Genomic DNA, 15,581 nt, shown 5'->3' with positions numbered 1-15,581 from the left:
ATGCAGACAATGAAGTGGCTTGCATTTGGCATGGGACAAAGTTCAACAACAACCAGAAGAATGCCTGTTCCCTGAAGTTGCCTCCTCAGCCTGTGACTTTACGTCAGTGATAATTAAATGTGATGATGCTGAAGAAGACAGTGTCACTGGAAGGGCAGCTGCTCAATGCGGTGGGAGGATAAACTGAGGAGTCAAGCTTTTGTGATTTCAAAACCCAGTGAAGGTGACAGAAGCAGCTCAGTCTATTTCACTGCTTTGCAAATGTCTGACGTATTTATTAGTTGCAAAACTGAGGTTTTGATCCTGTCCTCCTTACTCGGGCAAAACTGTCATTGACGTCTCTGCTCAAAATACCAACTTTCACCTATTTCTTTTCCCTAGTCTTGCATCTTGTTTCAATACAAAACTGAAAGTTGGCCCAGGTTCCCTCCCATACTTGCTATCTACCTAGGAATTTACGCTATAGTAGCTCAGCAGTTAGGCCTATGATCACACACTAATATTTTTACTCAAATATTGGTCACTGGTCTTCAGAGAAGCCAGGGCACCTGAGGCATGTGTGGATAAGTGCTCCTTCCTGGATCTGAACTGGAGCCTGAGTGGTGACAGAAGCTCCTCCCATCGGTTCCCTATATCATAGGCCTTTCCATCAGCCCCATCAAGAGCCTGTACGGCTTTCCACTCTTGGTGTTACATACTTGTGTCTTCATTCCGCACTCTGTGTCCTATGTGTCGTCATCAGGGCTGGCTCCAGCGTTTTTGCTGCCCCTTTTTGACTGAACGCCTGGCAACCCTAAGAAGGAAACTGTGAATGAACCTGGGCTATTTCAAGCTTGTAACGAGAACCCAAACCAGATGACTTTGACCTGATTTGCGCCGACAGAACAAAAATGTATGTAAGCCATACATGTAAGACACAGGCTAGTGGGGGGCTGAGTTGGTAACTTCAGGTATGTGCACTCTGTGTAATGTATACATGCCATATAATTAGCATGTAACTACTCGTGCACAACGAACATGAAAATGGCCCCTTTCACATATCAGAGCTCACTTGTATAAGCTATGTCTTAAGAGGGGTGTGATATATGGGAAAGTCAAAAGAAACATTATTCAGACGCATTAAACAAACTATGGTCCTGCTTTTCTTCTCCCATTATTCTCTCCTTTGAAGTCATAGTTGCGTATGAAAAGAATATCTATAAAATCAAAATCCACATAGCAATGTGGTAACGAATGCTGTTATGGGGATCTCGGCAAGCAACAGTGAACAGTCTGAACAATTCCATGTAGGAGAGTATTGGAGACTTAGATGATAGCTGTGCTAAGTTTTTCTATGAGCAACTTCACAGCTGGGCTTTGCTGTGAGCTGGAGTGGCTAGTGGAAAGCAAGTGAAAAATACAGAATCAACAACTGATACTATGAAGGAGGACTAGTGAATGTAACACTGAGAGCATGAGGCCAAAGGGAAATTTGAGATCCTTTTGTGTGATTAGTTTTTGGACGGGAATATGGACAGAGAGATAAGAGAGGAAAAGAACTTTACAGACCCAGCTGGGGAGGGAATCACATGAAAAGTTGACAGGCAGGTTTTAATGCGCTGGCCGATGTTTATGTGCAACCCTGCCCTCTGCTGGACAGACTCAATCTTGGGAAGTATTTGTGGTTCTAGTCCCATTAGAGCAGGTGTTCTCAAACTGGGGGTTGGGACCCTTCAAGGGGTCGTGAGCACTGTTCCCTCTAAGCTGTGTGCGCGTGCACACAGATCCTAAACGCTGCACACACAGCAAAACACCGTGTGCACAAAAATTTTCACAGAAGCACAACAATTTGCACAGAAGAAATTTTTTGCGCACACGGCATGTCAAAAATTAGAGGGAACATTGGTCATGAGGTTATTATATGGGGGGGGTCACGAGCAGTCAGCCTCCACCCCAAACCCCATTTTGCATCCAGCATTTATAATAGTGTTAAATATATGAAAAAGTGTTTTTAATTTATAAGGGAGGTCGCACTCAGAGGCTTGCTATGTGAAAGGGGTCACCAGTACAAAAGTTTGAGAACCACTGCATTTGAGGCTATGCAGTAGGGCAATGGTTCTCAAACTTCTTGTATTGGTGACCTCTTTCACACAGCAAGTCTCTGAGTGTGACCCTACCCCCCTTATAAATTAAAAACACCCTTTTTTATGTTGAACACTATTTTAAATGCTAAATTTATATCTCTATTGTTTAAAATGAATTTAAATTTTCTCACCACTTTTAAATTAAGACTACAACACATTTTTATCAAATTATTGTTAAAAATAACTTTTCTGCTTATCAATAGTTACTGTTAAGTAGAAATTTATTTTAATACTTGACAGTAATTAATCATTGCAGCCAGAAAATCAGTGAGATGGATAATGCTGTTTATTTGACACAAGAAGTTTTATTCTTGGCCTTGTGTTAGAAAGGGCACATCTGATGTCGTCCTTCACATCAAGTCAGTTTTGGGATTTCATCTTTATTGTGGGAAGGCTGGAGAACCCACTCTCGCATTCGTGGGTAGTGGGGAATGGCAGAAGGACTCTTAGGGCCATTTCAGACACCAGTGGGTATTCACTTGCAACTGAGCACAGGAACTGGTTTGGAGGCAGCTGTGTGAGTTTTGCTTTTGCTCCATCATCAATGATCATATCGACAAACTGTTCCTGTACGTGAATATCTTCAGCAGGTAACTGCTCAGCCATCACACTGAAAGGGTTCTCCACCAGGGAATGAAGTGCTTCTGGTAGCACTAGGAAGTAGTGCGAGAGCTCTTAGTGAAGGGCTCTCCGATGTTCACTGATCGCTGACTTGAGAGCACTATCAATGTTGACTTCCTCCTCTTTGCTGAATGAGGAAAGTGTCAGAAACATGCTGTGTCTGTGTCCAACTTAGGGCACCAAAGATCCAACTTCAATTGGAAGGTTCTGATTTTATTAGGACCATCAACACTGAACGTTTTCCCTGAAGTAACAGGTTGAGGTCATTAAGCCTATCAAACACCCACAAACAGTTACTGGCTCAGAAAGCAGTGGCTCCTCATCTGAATCACTTACCATGCAATTCTCATCAGAGCCTTGAAAGAAGGGATATATTGCAGATTCCCAGTCTTGGTGACAGAATGCTCTCTCTGCAAAATACTCAGTGGTTGGAAGGCAGATAAGTTTTCCTTTACAGTTTTCTCTTGCCAAGCCAAACCTACTGAAAAATGTGTCCTGGCACTATTAGGTATATGAGATAGCTGTAGAGAGCTGAGGAGCATTTAACTATCTGTCAGCTGTGTAGGCCGAATCATTTTGTTGCCATCGGTAAGCTGCTGTAGGGGTGTGTGGCATATTGTGTGTGTCTGCTGCCTATTTTTGCCCTTTGATTGAGTTAGCTTAATGTCAAGATATTTAATATCTATTAAGTGGTGTGTTTTATGAAACATTTACAGTATGTCCCGTCTTCCTTCCTTTTTCTCTCTCCTTTGCTCTATTCTCTTCTCCCCTTGGATCTTGCCTGCTTTCTCTCTCACCTTCATCATTGATCACTGTACTTTCTTTATTCCCATTCTTGTCACTTATGCCATCTGCACTCTTTGCACTCCACAATAAATTTGCTCTTCCACTCTGTCCCATTCTGTTCTGCTTAGCACTCCATCTCACCTATTCACTCCCACTGAACAGTGCAGCAGAGCTGGGTGAGACAATTCAGAATCCCTGGGCATCCCTGGGTCTATGTAACAGGTATTGGCCAGGAATTTCTCTTAACCCACCAATTCCAGTGGAAGGCCAAAGGGTTCTTGTCTGTACAAACCAGGGGAAGGGGGAAGAGGGAAGCGGCTTCGTGTTTTTTCCCACCCCACTTCCCAGTCAGCAGGGGAGTAGCAGTGAATTTCTAGGTCTCTATAGTTATTATAAACCTATGTGAAGAAATTTGTCAGATGTTTCCCCAAGTAAGCTGGGGTAGCTTCCAGAGGGTCATGTTCACATTCTGATGGATTTAAAGTCATTTTTGAATTAGAAAAAGGCAGGGGAAAAATACCCTTAAAACTGCAGAATGTACAGAAAACCCTCCATTTCATCCCAGGGCCTCAGCTTAACTGGAAAATTGCCCCTGAAAAAGTGTTATCCTTTGTCCCCACAGCTCTTTCTTATGGCCCCTCTCCCATCGTTTCCTGCCCCCTGCATGGCTGCTTCCTTCCTTATTACCCCTCTACTTCCTTCCCATCTCTCTTCCCTCCCCTCCATGGCTGCTTCCCCTTCTGCCTCATTCCCTTCCCTGCCCCATGGCTCCTTCACTCTCCACTCCTGGCTTCTTCACTTTTCTGCCATTTGCCTCTTCTTTTGAGTGCCTCCTGGTTTTGGATGCTTGGCCTGAGACACCGTGGGCCTGACTTTCTGAGGGGCAGAGCACTGCAGTTCTCATTGACGTCCACTGGAGTTGTGGGTGCTCTTTGCATTCGGAAAGAAAAAGAAGCTGAGGAGAAAAAGAAGCTGTTCACCACGGCAACACTATTTAATCAACCAAAGTAATCAACAATATGAATTTAAGTAAACCACATTTAAAAAAAAAAAAAAGACAAATGCCAGCAAATTAGTGATGTCTTCCCTTTGCCCTTCTAGAATCCATCCTAGGTGATTGATGCTAGTATTCTTGGAGACCTGAGTCTCTCTTGCCCTGCACCTTTTGTATTCACTTACACCAGTGCAGAGTGGGAGGATAGTGGTCACTCTAACTTGGTAACATTTTACAGCCACTTTGCACTGGTATAAATGCCTATGCAAGGTACAGGGCAATGGAGAATCAGGAGGAATAAACTGTCCATCTTCAAGCTGACTGCTGGCAAACTAGCACCCATCTCTCCAGCTTTTCTGCTCCCTCCAATTCATCAAGGAACCTGGGAAAGTGAACATAAGAACTTTTGTTAATTTCTCCTTTTAATTTTTCCATTCAATAATGTAAGGTGGGAAGAAGCCAGCACCCAGGGGCAGATGGGAAGGATGCACTGGTGGCTGGGGAGCTAGCCTGAGACCCACGCTTCCTGTGTGACCCTGGATATGTCACTTCATCTCTGTACCTCATCTGTAAAATGGGGATAATAGCGCGGCCCTGCCTCACTGCGATGTGGTGAGGATACAAACATTTCAGACTGTGAGGCACTCAGATACTGTGCTAATGGGGACCCAATAAGATCTGAAGTAAATCGTTTCCCCTGTTGACTGTATCGCAAACGAGCATAGAAGTATGTGCCTCCCAGCTAGACTCTGAGTTTTGCCCTTTCCCACGTCCCCTTCAGTAAGACTTGAGCTCTGAGCTAACTGTTCAGCTCAAGCTATTTATAGGCAGATGTTACCCATAACTGTCATAGGCCTGGTACTACCATTGGTTGCTACAATTTGCACACAGTCTCCACACCTAATGGAGTTAAATTGCTTCATTTAATTGGAGTTAAGCCTGCTTCATTTAATAAACTAGTCCCCGCTGTACCCACATCTTGCCATTTGAATACTATACCTAATAACTCTTAAAATCACATTCTGTAACTAGCCATTTACAAACAGACACATCTAGGACAAAATAGCCATGTGGCTCTTAAACTACATTTCCCAGAACACCTCTGGTCTAGGGTTAGGAGTCACACCCCCTTCCCAGGGATAAAGGCTTCAGTGTGCATCACTTTATAGGGGATGCCTTTTGCAAGGAGAGCATCTGAGCCAGCAACATGGTTCCAGCTCTCACTGATCATTCTCTGGCATAATCCGACATACAGTCCTCTTCAACAACCCTGTCCTAACGGAGCTTTTTGATGATCTGCCCATAGTTTGGGTTACTCCACAGAAATAACTCCTTTGATAACGCTTCACCACTCCATAAAAGTACAGGCTTTTCAAGCATCTCTCCTTGCTCAGTGTACTCCCAGCCTCAGATTAAGATCTATATGTTTCATGTCACACCAACAGAGAGAACTTGCTGACCAGGGAAAGGAAAAAAAATAAAACCACATCTGTTCATTTCTCTGTCCTTCTCTTGGGCTCACTCCAGCCACTTCTTCCGGGCTTTAGTTCTCCAGCCCGTGAATTTTTTTTTTTTTTTCAGTCAGGGAGATGAGTGGCAGGAGCAGTTACATAAGTGCTGCAACCCTGCACACTAACAGTTTTCTCTCCTGTCCATGCTCTGTACCTATCAAGTGGTGTACAGAGTGTAAACTAAGGTGGGGGAGGGAAGGAGAGGCACCAACACTGCAAGGAAGGTGTACTTTAGGTCCAAAGGCTGCCTACCTTTTTGGAGCTCCCTGCTAGCTCTTGGCTGGGTTGCTTGGGGCAGGGCCAAGGAGATGGAGACAGCTTTTCGGGTGGGGTGCTTTAAAGCACTCTGAACCCTAAGAATGGCCTCAGATGCCTTATGGACAATCTGGCCCTGGGATCATCTCAGAGGAGGGTGTGTGGGTGGTTTAACCTCCATGATCTATTATCTATGCTTGGTCATTCTGCCAAGGATTACAATGGGTTTTATGATGTGGATACATATCCCATGGGAACTGGGCTGGGAACTCCCAACTCATTTCACGTAGGCCAGTGGTAGCAATGAGATGGCAAGACCAGTGCCTGAAATTAATATTTACCCAAAGATCTCAAAGCACTTCACAAAAGCTGGTCAGTTTTATAGTCATTCTGGGGCAGGATTGGAAGGGTTCTGGCAAAGCAGAGGTGAAAGGTTCTGGAGCCCCTTGCTAATCCCCCCAAACACTCCTTCCCTCTGTGGGTGTGTCTTTGGTCAAAAATGAGACCTGAGATCAGGGGTTCTGGAACAGTTTTGTATAGTGGGGGTGCTAAGAGCCATTGAATCAAACTCTAAACCCTCTAAACCACTGGGTGTGTTAGCACCCCTAGTTCCAGCACCTCTACCTGAGGTGTTTGGATCCGTGGCTATTGCATGTATGACAACTGCTACGTATAGATTTGTTTATCCTTTGGGAAACACCTCTGATTCTTATGAAAGCAGAAGTTTGAAGAAAAGGCACTAGCTGTCATTTGAGAAAAAAGTTTATTGGAATTTTTATAAAAGGAAACAGTTTTTGAATACATTATAAATATTCTGCTACATGTGTAACCATTCAAATAAATAAATAAATACTGCAATATAAACAAGTAGTTTCTTCTTAAAAGCTGGTGATGGCCAGCACCTCCTTCGAACAACGAACTCTCAAATCCCACTTCAGTTCTGTATGGTTAAACATATGCTCTGATGTAAAAGCCATTCTACATTTCCTGACTATCGGTGGAGAATAATTTATTAAAACAACCCTTTTTTTCCTCCATCCCAAAAACCACCCCACCATTTCTTGTGGGTATGACTGTAGTGTAGTACTACACAACGGTGGAGTCCTGCAGCCCTTACTTACGCGAGTCCTTACACTCATTGACTCAAGTCCTGGAGGCCCCCCCTTGTAGTCAATGGAGCTAAGACAATTTACACAGCTAAACATCTGCCCCATTAAGTTCAGCTGGATCACTCATGAGACTATGGACTGAACTATCTGCCCTTAATTTAGATTATGGACCTGATTCTCTCATCACGTACGCTGGTATAATCAGGAGTAACTCCACTAAAGCAAATGGAATTACATTGGTATGAGAGGAGAACTGGGCCCTATGGGAATATGCATTTATTCTTAACGCTCAGCTCTAAGTCCATCTTAAATCACTAAGGGAGAATGATTTTTCCTTTAGGATATTGCAAGTGTTAATTCCACTTAAAGGTTCTGGAAAAGCACCAATGTGCATGTAGTTTTTGTCTCAGAATGACTATTGCAGTCCAGAGTTCTCTGGGAGCAAAGTCCAATCAGAAAGGTACAGGAATCAAATGGAATTACTAAAAAGATAATATATAAATAGTCAGACCTGCCCATTGTACAGACAGCATGGAAGAGAGTCCTGCTAAAATTTAGCTGGTAAGAACCTCTCCAACATCCTTTTAGACTTGAGTTTATCTTTTGAAGCTAAATTGTATTTGTTGTGGATTTAAAGAATTTTCCTAGTCTTGGTACGCTGGGCCTGATTCTGCTCTCATGTCACTGGTCTAAAGCTGGAGTAATTCCAGTGAAATCAGGGGTAAAACTATTGAGAGAGCAGAAACAGGCCCAATGTCTGTTCCAGCTCAAACTTTATGGTAAAGGCATGTAAGAAAGAAAAAGCTAATTTAAAAGACAGCAGCAGGACAGATCATGCGCTCACTTGTAAATCCAGAGCAATTCCACTGAAAGCAGTGGTCCTTATTCTGATACCACTTGACAGTTGTGAGATCAGAATCAGGCCTGCTATAGCTTATAGATGCCCCTAGAGCCTAGACTATTATACAGTTATTAGGATGCCAAAGGGCTGTTAAATGCATTTAATAAATATAGTATGTAGATAAAGCTGCATCTGGAGGAGAAAATGCACAAATAAAAAACAACAACATTAAACATCCATTACATTAGACCCTTCTGCAGGGCACTTTGGGCCTGATTCTGATCTGTCTCTGGTGTAAATCAGGAGTAACTCCAATGCAGTCACATGGACTTAAAACCCATGTAAGTGAGATCAGAATTAGGGCCAGTAAGAATGATGAGATGGGAAAACAGCTATATGTAGACACTGGGCCAGATCCTCAGCTGGTGCAAATTGGTTTATCTCTGTTGAAGTCAGTGGAGCTATACCAAAGATCAGACCTTTAATCTATAATGAAAAGCTCTGCACTGCAGTTCCTCTCATGCAAAGGCCCTTCCAAAGACAGAAAACAAGCTCCTGATGATGAGCACCAGCAAGGCTGCTGATCTTGTGATGACTTCATTCTGGTTTCCTTATGCCTCGTTTCTTAAGTGGTCATTTTGGCTGGAGTAGCAATAGGAAAGCAAAGCAAAGCTTAGAGTCAATGCTCTTATCTCATGGATTCCTTTAGGTTTAAAGATGCAGGGTCAGATTCATCCCTGCTATAAGAGTCAGTTTATTTATATCATGGATTAATTTGGCCTGAGAAACTTCCTGAAACACTCCTGGTATTTTAGCAGGTAGTGCTATGGTTTGTTCCACATCTGTCTGCACATTCGGTGCTAGGGACTTGATTCTGTCCGACAGAAGACACTTAGAAGCAGTATCAGGCCGTGCTTCCCTCATCTGTACAGGTTGCCATTTGAGTCAGGAAAGGAAACGCCGCCTGCTGGAGCTGAGTCCTTTCCTGTCGCATGTCTAGGCAGGCTTCCCCATGGCAGAATTCTGATAAAATGAGAACGGTCTTGAATCCATCATCCATACCCAAAGTCCAGCCTTTCTGGAGGTTTGAATCCCTGTTTCTGTTTTTGTCCCCATATATTCACCCCTCTGCTCTTGATTCTTTCAGGGCCCATAGCTGAACTTCCACACTAATTTTAGAGCTCTTCTGCTTTAACCAGACTCTGGGACGACCAGACAATCTCATCATGAAAGAGCCTGGTTTGGGGAGTTTTCCAGCCTGGAAGGCCACAAGGCAATTACAATAAAAATTCAGATACACCATCCAGACTTTATCTAAACCCAATCAACCCCCTGATCCTTTTGAGGTGCGTTCATCTTGAATTTACTAGCTACGGATTTTGGTGCATCCACATCTTAACTAAAGATGAGTAAACCTCAAGGTGGATGGATGTTCAAGTCCAATGAGCAAGCGTATCCATAATGTATACTGACCTCTCTGGTCTAGAATTATGTTCGCTTTTTTTCTTAATACTTGGAGCTCTTAAGTGGAACGTATAAAGAAACACGGGGCTATGTAGGGACTTCACTGTTGTCACTCTAGAGCACCCCATGATCACTCAGAACATAATGGAGACAGTGGGGATAGAACTCAGGTCCTCCTATTCCTAAAACACCCACCCTGACAATTCCAGCTAGAGGAGAATCTCCATTAGCTATTAGCATTATGGGGTCTATGAAACACAGGTGGACAGCTATGATTCTCTCTAACAGAAGTTTTTGGTGCGCCCACCAAATATGCTAATCTGTTCAATGCAGAATTATCACAATTTGTTATTTCTGGTATTTCCTATTTCTTTCTTGGTTGGAAATTCTAAGAATATAACTCTTCTCTTTGTATTTGTGCACTTCTGTTCTGGCACCTGGTTGTATAGTTTAGACGGAGCTATGAACAAAACAAGTAGAAAAGCTACCTGAGTTTTTCCAAACCTCAAAGTAATTTCAGTTTGGGTTTAGTTTGAGCCAGTTCTTATTGTATCCTGACTAGTATGTCAGTTATTAGGACCAAATTCTCAGATCATTTTCTCTACTTTTACACCAGCGTAACTCCTTTAATGGAGTTACTCCTGAGTCTCACTGGTATGAGAGGAGACTCAGGCTCTAATCTTGTACATAATAAAGTTTTCTGTATAATACACAATCACTAATTTAGACTGCTGTGCTTGTGCAGCCTCCTGACCTAGAGTTTGAAGAGTAGGTTAGAAGTAAACTTCCCTGCCTACATTAGAGTTCTAAAAATTCTAGGACCTGATTCTTCTCTCAGTTATGTGTCAGTAGCATAATGTCAATGACTCAGCCTTCGGTGGAATAACTCTAATGTACGCTAGAGGAGAGTCAAGACCCTAAAATGTTTGATTGGTGTTATTACCTTGCTAATGCAGCTTATTTCAAGTAAAATAAAGCTCCACCTGTAAAATAATATACAATTCCATGTTCCTGTAATGTTATCTACAAGAACAAAGCTTGAGTTCAAATGTTTTCAATGCTTTTCAGGTTTCTAATAGGCCTTGTGAAAGTTAGATATTGAATATAAAATATTTTAGGGTACTAGCCAGTTCTCTCTGTCTAACATATTCACCTGTGTCTCCTCTCTGCAGAGGCGTGACCCTGGCTATCTTGTAATGTAAAAGCGCGGACTTCCATTCCTTCTGACATCCATCATTGCAAGTGGGTCATCTGGGTTGACCACATCATTTGGATTGATTCTCATGGGTTCTCTAGGCAGGTGAGCAAAGTGAGTCTGCAACGTCTGAGGTCCTGTGTCAAAGGCCTCTCCCCGAGGGATCAAAATCTGGAGAGGATCAATGTCTGCATTTCTAGTGTGCCTGTGGGGTTCAGGTGTATTGAATCGGATCAGAGGGATTTCATTTCTCCTGGGCAAAAACTGGGAGTACGGCGGTGGATTCATACCAGGGAAGAAAGCTTGTTTAGCCCTGCCCAGGCTGACCAGAAAGTTGTACTTGGGAGATTGGTACACGTCGTATCCATTTTCTAGTGTTCTTTGTTTAAACATGCAGTCTTCTTGACTGAAGTAATGCTTGGGAAACAAAAATAGAACAATCATTAACGGAAGGATTTAATTGTTAATAAGTGTCAATACAAAATGCAAAGGTGATGGGCCAGATCCTGCAACTATCGGTCATGGGAGTCATCCCACTGGCTTGAACCGGCTGTTTTGTGTGAGAAAGGAGTACAGGATTGGACCTTTCAGTTTGGACAAGGGCCTTAGGGAGAGCTGTGCAAATAACTGATTGTCCAGTTTGATGGCTAAATTAAAAAGTCAGAGAAAATATGATATGGGGTCAACCCAAAACACATTTTTTTTTCAAGTTTTTCGGTGAACCGAAGAGTTTTTAAAAATTGTTTTTGTGTTTTTAACCTTTTTTTAAAAAAATAAAACCAGTAAAATTCAAAACGAACAGGGTGCTTCAAATTTAAACATGAAATTTAGAAACTGTCAAAATCAAACATTTTGATTTAAAAAAAAAATCCCACCCCCCCACCCCCCAATAAACCCCCCCAAAAAACAATTTGACCTGAATTCGTAAAACATTTGGGTCAATTGAATCTGCACCTTTTTATCCAAAACAAATAAATAAAAAAATTGCGCCTAGCGCTATGCTTAAGGCCCTATCCTGCAAGATGTGGAGGGCCAGCTGTTAAGTTTTGACAGCTCGCACTGGCTCTCGTGGGAGCTGAGGTGCTTGGTGCCTTCTAGGATGTGCTCAGTGCATTGCAGGATCCGACCCTTATCTCTCACCAGTCTCTGATTAAGACTAGGTAACAACGTAGTTTTATTTGAATAAAGATCTTTGCTGAAACCTTCTCAGGAACTCTGAGATACAAGGGGGAAGTCAGATGAACGTTTTACGATCTTTATGAAGGCTCTCATGTCGGAGCCACTTACCAGCCTTGACTACAAACAGCAAATTCCGGCCGATCACTATTGACTTAATTCTGACCTTGCTTACTCCACTGTAAAACCCGTGGCTTTTGTGGAGATCTCACTTGCACCGTGTAGTAGAGTGAAGCTCAGTATAACTGACTAAAAGGAACAAGGGCCAGGTCCTTAACTGCTGTATATCTGCAGAGCTCCATTGACTTGAGGTATGCAACTTTATACCAGCTGAGGAGCTGGCCCTATAATCATAAGAGACCTGCTCTGCATTTCACTTTAGTCTTAGTAAAGTTAGGAGCACTCACCGATCCAAAGATATTTCCTTTAACGTCCATACATAGGTAGCGCCCGCTCTTTACACCGGTTATCACCACATAGCCAGCATCCTCAGATTTGATCATTAGGGCACCTGTTTAGAAAAATGAAGGTGTCTTAAATGGGGCATAGGTGATTCTTTTAGTATTAATTTATCTGACAGTTTCTTTGCATCCACTTCTTGTGTTTGGAGTTTAACTACAGTTTTGCGAAGTATCCTCTTAATCTTTAAAAATTTAAGCCCAATACACAGAGCATTTTCCATAGTTTTGTTTTGGCTTTACCTTTGTAAATATTTCTTGAACCCTTTTTCTGAGCAAATTCCAAATTGGATTCCGGCTGTTTAGTATTTACCCTTAGTGGGAGATCTACTCTCTCTCTCTCTGGAGCATGCACCACGCTTTTATGCCATGATAACAAGGAAAGTGTAGTGGCAATGAGATCCATTTGGCTGAATGCACACAACACAGCTGCAAAGGTAATTTGTACATCTTGCATTTCACCCCAGGGGAAATCATTATATCTTAATGATACTGCAGCATCTTGAATATTTACTGTCACTTTCCATTCTGCTCACCTCCTTGCTACAGGTGAATTTTGTTATCAAAAGATTAACAAAGTGTGTAATCTTATTGGGGCTTATTCTCCACTTGGTCACACAGGTATTATGGCCATGTAACTAACTGAAGTTTATGGAATAATATCAATATAAAACTGGCATAACAGAGAGGAGATGCAGGCCCTTTTGTGTCTGCTTTAATCAACAAGTCCTAACTGAGTTAAAAACATACAATCATTCTGCTTCTTGGTTTGATCAAAACAGTCATAATTTATGCAACAGTACTTTTTATATAAACAGAAAACAAATTTTTCTCTTTCTTACCCATCCCCCCTGACCCGCCCTGTCCATAGGAAGATTTTCATTCTTGATGAGTAGAATTGCAATGGGTTAATAATATGTTAAACAATCTTCAATATTCCTAGCAGATCAGAGTTTGTTTTGAAATGGGCAAAGCACTTTTAAAATAGCATTAAAGACACCTGAATAAAGTGCTTTGGTTTCTACAAGCTATGGTGTTAGGGCTAACCTTTCAACAACCAAAGAAGTGTACCTATATTGTGGAACAAAAATGGATCTCCTTGGGCCAAATTGTGAACCTTTTAGTCCCACCAGAGAGCAGTTATTTACACGAGTAATACCCTTGAACTCAATAAGGCAAACTCAAATGACTTAACTGCTCACCAATCACCATCTGACCATTTTCAGATTCCCATTATTTAATTTGCAGTTGCATGTGTAACTACCCATTTTATATGCAAAAGTGTGCTTTACACACACACACACACAGATTAGATGCCCACTTCTAAAACTTGTCTCTTGAGCAAATTTTCAGAGAAAGGAACCACAGATGCCCTTGCAAATGTGCAGTTAGGCAGGCAGTTGCATAGATGCAATTCTCCTTCTGTGTCCACCAATGCAGGTTTTGTGGGCACAACCAGTTTGCATCCATTCACTCATTGTGCTTTTCTTTGAAAAATATGGTCCTTAGAGGCATAAGTGGCTTCACTGAACATGCCACCGTCTGACTTAAATTTGGATTCCTGCAAAATAAATTAAGGATATATCTCGGAGAGAAGATGCTGCTGATGGTTTTTGACTGCAGAGTGCTACAGGTACTAGGACCGGTAGTACATTATTACTATTTAAATGATCCCATAGTTTACATTTTTTTAAACAACTTTAACTTTTTTTAAACAAAGATTTTAACTGAATTCGATTTGTCACTTGGGGGCAATGCAACCATTTTATTAATCCTTGCTATCATTGTCTGAATACACCTCCAGCATATGGTCTTAATATTAGCTCAGTGTACTTTCAGTCTCCTGTTGCTAGTTATTGGTTTCCCCATTTAACCCGAGTTAGGATTTTTTCCATAGACCCTGTACAATAAAAAGTCTTAAGCTCTTTCCCCTGTTTGGGAGGGGGCTGCGTGACTAGTACACTACTTACTGTAAATGGATTGGTGAGGTGTGCCATCAACATAACCATCGGGGTTGATTTGCAGATGGAAGCTGTTCTTCTCAGTAAATGTGTACAGGTGCATCAGGCTATCTGTGTTTCCCCAGCTGGGATTCAGCAGTGGAGAGAAGTTGGGAAAGGCAACAATAGCCTTGAAGCCGCATAGCACAAACAGCATGAAGTCCAGGCGCCTGCACTGACAGGGCTGTGACATGGTGCTCCTTCCTTAGTGGCTGGTGCAGTTATCTGAAACTTGATACTTTCTCACTCCTCCTGTGTGTGTCTCTCTTTGCCGTCTCTGTGTATATTTGGAGTATGAATCCTCAGATGGGTTCCCTACTTTTTGCAGCGGCTTATAAAGGACAGCTGAATGACATCACACAGGAAAAACTTGTCCACATCCTTGGTTTTGTGAAAGCAACATTTTTAGGAGTGTCGTGAGACCTCAAAGACCCAGGGAAAAGGAATGCACGTAGGATCTCTGGAGGGAATGTAAGGTTTCTAAAGACAGCTCTCAAAAACTAATCATGCCTTCAAATGTCATCTGCAAAACTCTGACATCTGAAAGCTTTCCACTCCCCTACCAATTAATAATAATAATTAAAAAAAACAGCCCAGTGTACTGTACAGAAATTGTTTTGGGGAAAATCCATTAGATTTTAATTTGAAAATTTTCACTTTTTCCTCCAGATTTATTTTTCCTGTGTTTCTAAATTAGGGCCTGATCCTATAAAAGTGCAGAGTACCTCCCTAGAGGGGCTAAGGGCCTTCAACTTCCATTCAAGTCAAAGGAAGTCAAGGGCACTCTGCATTTCTGTAGGATCAGACCCATAATTTGTGTCCAATGCATTAAAAGCCTATTTTGCAAATGCATGATTTTCCTTTCATGTTGGTGTAACTCCATTAAAGTCACACACAGATGTAACTGCACTAAGGGTGGTGGGGGGGGGGGGGGTGGCAAATCAAACCCGGTGATACTAGCTCTCCTTTTTATTTTTTCCTGTTTGAGTTCTTCATTTTGAGTCACTTAAATGATTTGCTTTCAAAGTGGTTAAGTAGCTGGACACTT

General features: G+C 42.2%; 1 protein-coding gene across 1 annotated transcript; it reads right to left on the bottom strand.

Annotated features, from left to right (window-relative positions):
- Positions 1–7,036: 7,036 nt before the first annotated feature.
- FGF23 (fibroblast growth factor 23) lies at positions 7,037–14,826 on the bottom strand. Its single transcript, XM_007056911.3, has 3 exons — positions 14,504–14,826; positions 12,483–12,586; positions 7,037–11,316 (listed from the first exon to the last, which is right to left on the bottom strand). The coding sequence occupies exons 1-3, from the start codon at positions 14,724–14,726 to the stop codon at positions 10,891–10,893; spliced, it is 753 nt and encodes a 250-aa protein (XP_007056973.2). The 5' UTR covers positions 14,727–14,826; the 3' UTR covers positions 7,037–10,890.
- Between the last annotated feature and the right edge of the window lie 755 nt (positions 14,827–15,581).

Source organism: Chelonia mydas, chromosome 1, assembly GCF_015237465.2.
Source record: "Chelonia mydas isolate rCheMyd1 chromosome 1, rCheMyd1.pri.v2, whole genome shotgun sequence".
Lineage (NCBI taxonomy): Eukaryota > Metazoa > Chordata > Testudines > Cheloniidae > Chelonia > Chelonia mydas.
This window is presented reverse-complemented; position numbering and strand designations above follow the sequence as displayed.

Bases quoted from the DNA above. Each gene is read 5' to 3' on its own strand.
- FGF23 (XM_007056911.3), bottom strand. From the start codon at position 14,726: ATGTCACAGCCCTGTCAGTGCAGGCGCCTGGACTTCATGCTGTTTGTG. The intron at 12,587-14,503 runs GTAAGTAGTGTA...TTTTCTAAACAG, and splicing joins ACCTCACCAATCCATTTACA to GTGCCCTAATGATCAAATCT. The intron at 11,317-12,482 runs GTGAGTGCTCCT...TTGTTTCCCAAG, and splicing joins AAGGAAATATCTTTGGATCG to CATTACTTCAGTCAAGAAGA.